Genomic DNA, 8,654 nt, shown 5'->3' on the forward strand with positions numbered 1-8,654 from the left:
CAAAAAGCAAGTTGAGGAAGAAGTAGTTTATTTAGCTTATACATTGCTGTTCATAACCAAAGGAAATCAGGACAGGAACTTAATTAGAGCTGGAACCTAAGGCAGGAGCTTAACTAAATGTCATGGAGGGATGCTGCCTACTGGTTTGTTTCCCTTGGCTTCCTTAGCCTCCTTTCTTATAGAACTCAGAATCACCAGCCTAGAGGTGACACTACCCACAATACATATGGTGTGCCCTTTCCCATTGATCAATAATTAAAATGCCTTACAGCTGGATTTCATGGAGACATTTTCCTAACTGAGGCTCCTTCCTCTCTGATGAGGTTCACTTGTGTAAAGTTGACACACATAACTAGCCACAAGAGTATCTAACCACTGAAGCCAGGCTAAAGCAGCCGAGGACTTGTGACTTTGGCATGTGTGTACCATTCACAAGGAACTCTCCATGTACACTGTGCTTTTTGATATCATCACTTAGCTTTTGTCATGACTACTGATTGTTCTCATGTCCTAGTCACTCTGATTTACAGTATTTAAGCCTTTGTTTGGCTTAATAATTACACAATAATTACAATTTCAAGTGATTCCATATTTGGCTGTAATCATTTTATGAACTAGACTTTTATGCTCTTCCCCGTGATAAGTTACTTAAGCAGATTATCACTTGTTGACTTTACTTAATGCTTGTGTTTACTAAAGTTATTTCTTCAATCGAAAACATCTTTATTCTACAAGCTATGGTATATTTAGAGAAAATGGGAAACCGGTTTAGAAATAAATATAACTAATACATTTTCTTCCAAATTACTATTGGTAAATAAGATTAAAATAAAAGTCATCAAACTTTAAAATACTGAAAATGGAGCCATCATGCAAAATGGCTAAATTTTATTTCCACTTGAAATGATGGATTGTTTAAAATTTTTGTTTCAATTGCAGTTTTATAAAATACTGATATTTCATTTATAATATTTTAAAACTTGTGAATGTGAAAATATGTGTGCTAAGTAAGTTTTTTCATTGTAGAAGAACATCAAACATCAGGTCACATAAATGCAGGCATACATTCTGTTAATTCTTCTCTATGCTGATTTAATTAACAACAATTAATTTAAAATATATTAACAGTAAAAACAGTTTAGTTCGAACTATACTAATAGTTTTGCAAGACTTCTGATTTAATTTTAAGATAATACAATATCATTACTTTTACCCTGTGTAATTAGCATTGGCTTTTCATTTTAATCTTTGTGTTTTAGTTTTTAAATATCTCTTTTAAATAAACTATTTCTCTTTTTCTTTTAAGATAAAAAGAGTCACTGGAAATAGATTAATTTATATCCTCATATAATTGATTTTTGAGAACTTATATCACTAGATCCAAGAGCCTTGTATGGGTGTATATGTGTAAGACTTCTCAAAGACCATTATTAATTTGTCATATTTTAGCTATATACTCCTTCTCAATCATGGGCTTAACTGTCCTATATTTCCCTTTCTTGTATGGCATGAGAGCTTTCCAAATAGAGAGAAGATGGATAAGTTTTGTAACAAGGGTAATGAATGAGCAGACACTCTTCTCAGTAGGTTATATTAACAGAGGCATTTTTACAATGTTTACAGACCTTTGCATCCACTCCTCTGTCACAATTGTGTTACTCTTTCTGTTCCTGAATGAAGTACTTTATAGCTTTTTCTACACAATCGTCCATTATTTCCTTTCATAGTTTCCCACAGTTCTGTGTTCTTGCCATTCATTCACAAAAGCACACACACTCACACACACACACAAACACAGAGAGAGAGAAAGAGAGAAAGAGAGAGGGAGAGAGATATCTAATTATTTTTTATTAATCTTTTTGTTGTTTTGTTTTGTTTTGTTTTAATTTCTGTATTTGCACAAATTCTTTGGAACAGACAAACTAATTGTAGCCAAAATGGAATCTCTCCACTCACATACCTTGCAAAAATCTTAGTCTTCAAAATAAGGCATCTTGGAAGTGTATGCATAGTATTTGTGAAGTCTAAGATCAACCACATGTCAGCTTAGTCAGTCAAATAAACCTTTGTGATCAAGCATTAACCAGAGTAAAGTTCAACATGTTTTTTGTTGACAAAGCAACTAGAACATCAGTTGTAGTTATACCAGAAGCATTTTAGCTTTACATCTTTAGCTCCAGAAGTTGCAAATAAAATGATTGACTTTAGTTAAAAAGTAAAGTTGTAATTATTTTTTTAAGTGAGCTGACAAGAAGTAAGAGGCCCTGATTATTTACTGATAAGTGGATATTAACCCAAAAGCTCACAATGCCCTTGATACAATCCAGTGAGCCTATGGTGCTTAGAAGGAAGATCATGGTATGGATAATTCAGTCCTGCATTAAAGATAAAACAGGATGATCATGGTAGGTGGAGGTAGAGTGGGACCTGGGAGGGAGAGAGGAGGGGGAGGAAATAAGGGGGGCAGCATAAGGTACTGTAAGGGGTTAGAGAGAGGTACAAAGGGTCAGGAAATCAAACAAAAATATGTAGGGGTTGGGGGGGGTGAGGAACAAAGGATCGCCTCTTGAGGGTCTCAGACATCAGGAAAACGTGAGGCTCCCAAGAATCAAAGGGAATGACTTTAGTCAAAATGCTCACAGAAGGGGAAGATAAAACCTGTACAGACCATCTCCAGTGGAGAGGTGTGCCACTGCCCACCCTCACCCGACTCCTATCCCCTACATTGCCCTCTGTCTAGGGTTGGTGTTTACCCACCAATCTCAAAGTTTTTAACCCAGAAATGTTCCTGAGCCAATGAAGAACAGAGACAAGAAATGGAGCAGAGACTGAAGGAAGGGCCATCCAGGGACTGCCCTACCTGGGGATCCATACTGTCTGCAGAAACCAAACCAGATACTGTTCTTATGATCAAGAGGCACTTGCAGACAGGAATCTCAAGTGACAGTTCTTTGGGAGGTCTGACAGTTGGAACCAACCATTAGACTGACCTCAGGGAACGCCTTGTGGGAGCTTGGGTTAAAGCTGGAAGTGCAGAGGGGGTTTACAACTCTATTGGAAGAAAAACATCTGCTGGCAGGACCACCCAGTGCTCCTGGAGACTAGACCACAAACCCAGGAGTTTATAAGGAGGGAGCTATAGCTTCAGATACATTGTATCAGAGGATGACCTTGCTGAAAGCAATGGGAGGTGTGGCCCTTGGTCCTGGAGAGTTTTGATGCCCAGTGTAGAGGGTTGTTAAAGCATTAGGGAAGGAAAGGGTGGGTGTGGGAAGGAGCATGCTCATCCAGGCAAAGGAGAGGAGGAGAGGGCAGATATGGTTTCAGGGGTTGTTGGAGGGGTATGAGATGTAATCAAATGGAATAATTAATATATAATTTTAAAAAAAAACACACATATGCCAGGCATTTCTTTTTACAAATGAAGACTCAGGAGCCAGCTCAGAGAGTCAGGAAAAGCACCCAGCTGACCTTCCTACTCTGCTGACCTCCCAGAAGGAACACATTCGTTATCCCTCTCCACACTGTCTTAAATATCCTTGAACTTAAAGACCTTCCTTTGGTTTAGTTATTTTCATTCCCTTTCAACTGGTTAATTCTTCTGCCTCTTGACCTGGAGTTGACTTTATTTTGTCTTCCAATAAAGGTGTGTGCTACACCTGAGCCAGACAAGAACGTTCAACAAACAGAAAGCTCTTGGGTTAAAAGTCTGTGCTAGGGATGAGCTACACCATAAAAATGGTTTTGGTTAGTTTGTTTTTGTTTTTGTTTATGTTTTTTTTTTCAGAAAATAGCACAATCTTGGGGTTTATAATGGGATCAAATATCGTGCATCAGATTCAGCAATGTTCCCACCCTTATATTATTAAGCTCTCTGACAGTGCTCTGGTTGTTTCTAGGCATGTCTGAGTGCATCAACATGGGCATACCAGGATCCCAAGGACATCAGAACTGGGCTTTTGAACCTGTTGCACATGGCCAACAGGGACCTAAAAAGCACCAAGGAGACAACTGATCCTTATCACTAGGGATAAATCCCTCATCCCTCTTGTAACATAATTTACTGCAAGATGTCACCATTCCTTACCATGGCTCATTGTCCTATGTGCTGCTGATAGGAAAGGTTCCTGTCCAGGGTTCACCCAACAAACCACAGAAACACTGAACTCAGTTAAACAATGTTCCACAAAGCTCTATATAGGACCTATTCAATTCAGAGTCACTATGCACTGTTATAACTAAATTGGCCTGATTAGAATTGATCACTTCACATGTGCTCCCTGTGGTTTGTTTTTGTGTTTGTTTGTTTGTTTTTCTTTATAAGTTAACAAAGATTGATGTCTGGAGCCATGGCTCAGCACCCAAGACCTCAGCATATTCAAACTGGTGTGATTTCTCAGTAGTTTTTAATGGCTCATTTGATGATTGAAGAAATTGTAAGGTAGGATGAGACATTTCTGAGAAAGGTTTGGAAGGGAAACACTCAGTTAGATACATAGGAATTACTTAGGCAATGCCAATCAAGACTGGACAAACCCTGGTTTTGGAAGGAGGATGTGTTCAATGGCTGTGTGCCAGGAAATGGGTATCTGTTTGTGGAACATTGTAAGATTAACAAATGTCATTCAGAACATAGCAGGATGTGATCACCAGGACCTTCTTCTGAGTCAAGTTATTTTTCTATAACAGTGATTGGCAGGCTTATTACAGCAACAATCTGAAATAGGTGGTAACAGATAACAAAATGGCTGTAGCTATACTGGCAGGTATACACCTCAGCTTCCTGTCAGTACAGGGAGAACATTAGCAGGGAGGCAAAGGCTATAGCCCATGACATCAGCAATCCCTTCTTGTTAAAATCTATTGTCTCCTGGAGAGTTCTTGGCATCTCCTGTGATGTCACCAGTGTTGTAGCAACAATCTCACTTAGGATTCTCACTCAGTGTATAGCCACTAAGTTGGTGAACATGTTTTCTCATCTCTGCCATCTTTTTGGGAGATCCAGTGTGGATCGGAGAGAGGACAGAGGGAGGAGGGAGGATGCTGGCCTTCCATCTGAGAGTAATGAAGGACGAAGGAGGTGGACTTGGAGAATGTGGCGTAAGTCCTGGGAAGTGGATGTTGAGCTCCCTGGAAGGGGTGGCCTGACATGGCCTTTCTACTAATGGGGCACAGGAACTGGAGTCTCTGGGTAGCAAAAGAATTCAATAATTATCAAAATTCTTGAACATCAAGGATTTCAGAACATTACTTTCTCCATCCCCTAAGCAGGAGTTGGAAAGGCCAAAACTGTTATGCTAAGAAGTATTTACATTCACTGAGGAATGTGGGTGTTACATGGGGACGCAATGAGACCATCAGGAGTCACAGAGGGTCTAACCTATGCCCTTTTAGGGAAGGGCATGAATGTATTTCACTCTCAGGGTTCTTTAACTTCAGTGGCTATCTGGGTGTAGTATGATGGAGAGAATTGTGCTCCAGGTCATGACCTCATGTTCTCAGAATGACTCTGACATCCTGTCCATGACACTTCCCACTTTACCTTTCTTTATTACCAGTTGTGAGTGGCATGCATTTCTATACTGTAACCACAGACCTGTCATAGTGGATACACCCAGACAGAGAAGGGATCCTATTGCTACTTCTTGGGTGTTTGGTGTTTCAGTAGGGGCAATTGATAGCATTTTGACCATGTTGTCCCACTGCATGACTTTTGAAGCCCAAGTCCTGAGCCTAGCATAAATGGGTAGGAGATCTGAGCATCTCCAAGCACTAAAGTACTTGAGAATAGTGATTTTATCATCTGACTTGTGAAACCACAGGAATAATGGCTCTGAAGCCAAAATGCACTCTGTTCAGCTGATAATCATCTTGAGTAAGCCATCTCTCTGGTAATAATAAGCATGTTTAGGGAGATAGAGGAAACACCTGGCTGTTTACATCTCCTGGTCTCTCTAGAATACTGGTAGAACTGAGAGCCACTGTGGAGGCCTCTCAAGCCCAGACCAAAGGCTTTCTGGTGTCACTAGTTTCCAGGCATGGTCTCTCTCTTGGTGGTCTGCCTACACTCTTTGAATTCTCACATGAAAGTATTTTTGTATTCTTCTACCTAAAGGGGCTGGAAGACACACATCATCCACTGCACCTGACCTAAGCAAGAATGAGTTCAAAAAGGAAAAGGAGAGGCTGACCACAGAGCTGCAGCTCCTTATCCAGAAGAGAAATGAGCAGAGTGATCACCTGATCGCTTTCAAAAAGAGATCCAACTACAAGAGGTATGCATTGCTCCAAACATTGTGGTGTCAGTCTGGGGTCTTTAATGTCAGCCTCAGCTTATCCTTTAAAGGAGGTGGGTTCTATGAAGCTGTACCACCAGATCATCCCTATGCCCAACCTCATGTCCATGCATGCTTCATAGTGGAGAGGCAGAACCTGAAGGTTGGTCAGGAGGGAGATGAGAAATGGGCTTTTCCGCTTCCTCCAGTAGAAAAGAAGGTCTTGTATTCTGAATGAAGAATTCAGGGATAGAGGCAGTGGAGAGTGAGTTCCCAGCATGCATTTGGAAAGCACTTGACAGGATTTGGCTTTTTAAGGTTCTAGGTGATGTGAGCTTATGGTGAGTGTTTGTACTTGCCTTGCAGGTGACTGAGTGCTTAGAAGCTCCTCGTAGTATCTAGAGGGGCCTGGTCCCACATTTTCCTTCTCAGTGCTTGTCTAGAAGGCCTGAGGTTCATTCCTGTTCCTCTTTGTCTGTGTGCCTTATACTGAGAGACAGTAATGTCGCATACATTTCTTTTGCATCTCATTGTGCTCCTTGTTTCTGTCTCTGTCTCTCATTCTCTGACTGTTTCCTTTTCTCCTCCATATTTGTGTGTGTGTGTACATGTACCTACATGTGCATGAGTTTTGTATGTTTAATTTTCCCTCCAAACTTGGGAACCTATGAGATCTGTGTTTTGACTTGAGGATTTATTTTCATAACAATTTCAAGGTGATGTTAGTGCTGAAGTCTCAGAGCTCCTACTTTATTCAACACTCTTCTTTGCCTATGTGGTCGCAGTTGTCCACACACTTGTATCTTTTGGGCATATTATAAAGCTGTGGTGATGTCTGATCACATCTCCAGGGTTATGTTTAAGGTCTGTTTCTATGTTAAAAGTTATTTAGGATTTACCACCCCAGTGGTGAAAACAGAAAAAATGTAATCACAGGTTTCTGGTGGGCAAAGACCTGTGGCCTAGGATATTGAGAACATAGCTGGTTAGACTGCAACATCCAAGCCTACTGAGTGAACACAGGGAGCCATGGAACCCTCCATCTTGATGCTTAGCTTCTGCTGTCCTGGACCAGGATAACAAATTTTCAAAGCTGAAGATCATCCCAGTATATAGAATCCAGAATGTGCTTTCCATGGCTGGGGTAGTCCAGCACTCAGCCTGAGAAATGTGTTCCTAAAAGCCCATGTTCATGGAGTTCTTTCTTCCTAGGACCAAGCCCTTGGAGAAGATAAATCCATTCTATGAACAACTGATATCAGAGAAGAACCAGATCCTGTCCTCTCAGTCCAAGTTAGAGAAGGGGATATTTGAGGCCCAACAGAACATCCAGGAGCTCATTAAGTGGAAATTCTACTTTATGTAAGTACCATTTAGCAAGCCAATCAACAGTGGAATGGCAATTTCTGCCTTCCTTGGGTTATGGACTGGAGAATCTGCAGTTCTGCTTCTATCCCTTCTGCTTTTAGGCATCAGTGTGCCTTGGGATAATAGACTCAGTTTTCATAAATCCGTAAGAGACTCTTACCCCTCCCAGCATTGTCCAGGCATCCTTAGAAGCCTCTCAGTAGAAGAGTGATTGTGCATAGTAATGATGCAGTACTGAGAGCCTGGTTCTCAGGCAGTGTTTTAGAGAGCTGAGTGTGACATAACATAAGGATAGAATGCCCTCCCTTTGATTCTGCTGATCTACTCTGATGCTATTTGCACCCTACTAATTGATGTTGCCCTAGTGCATTGGGCAGTCAATGATAGATGGAGATCCCTCTTTCTTTTGGAGAGACATGGACCCTCATTGGTGTTCAGGCTGTAGCAATAATTTCTTCTTCCCTGAAATGGCTGTTTGCTGTTTGTACAGCTGTCATGGATTTATTGAGATGGATTGTATTAGGTCTTCATGGGAACCAAGGTCCTGGTGGGGTTAATGGGCCTATACCTAAGAATGAGAGGAGGAGGCTGCAGGATCTTACTATGCAGAGGGTGTTTCCAGGAACATACAGAGCCAGATCATGATGGAAAAGAAGAATCTTATTAAGATGTCTGTCACACTGGAGCAAGAGAGCAAGGAAGTACAGATTGATTGGACTCTCATTGAGAAATATTTGGTTGACTTGAACCTCAATGGACAAACAGGAGCAGACCAGCAACCATGAGACCCAACAACTTCAGGTAGGGACAAACAGCTCAGTTATGTTAATGCTGTGACAACATTGCCCCATTGGATTAATCTTTGCTTTTCCCTACTGCTTTTCTAATCCACACTCCCAACCAGCCACCCACCTCATGGAATGTAGTTGTTCACTGCTCTTTTTATACACACATATTCTGGGAAGTTAGCCTCTTGTGAGAAACTAAATCATTGGCAAGTGTACCTTGCTG

The 8,654-nt window shown here is 41.0% G+C and overlaps 1 protein-coding gene across 1 annotated transcript; it reads left to right on the forward strand.

Annotated features, from left to right (window-relative positions):
- The first annotated feature begins 4,967 nt into the window (after nucleotides 1-4,967).
- Nucleotides 4,968-8,431, forward strand: LOC147004959 (uncharacterized). Its single transcript, XM_085836116.1, has 4 exons — nucleotides 4,968-5,100; nucleotides 6,116-6,275; nucleotides 7,488-7,637; nucleotides 8,266-8,431. Exons 1-4 carry the CDS (start codon nucleotides 4,968-4,970, stop codon nucleotides 8,426-8,428), a joined length of 606 nt encoding a protein of 201 aa, XP_085692242.1. The 3' UTR covers nucleotides 8,429-8,431.
- Nucleotides 8,432-8,654: the final 223 nt, after the last annotated feature.

This window comes from Mus caroli, unplaced genomic scaffold (genome assembly GCF_978045245.1).
Source record: "Mus caroli unplaced genomic scaffold, Mus_caroli_1 scaffold_4, whole genome shotgun sequence".
In the NCBI taxonomy this organism is placed as follows: domain Eukaryota; kingdom Metazoa; phylum Chordata; class Mammalia; order Rodentia; family Muridae; genus Mus; species Mus caroli.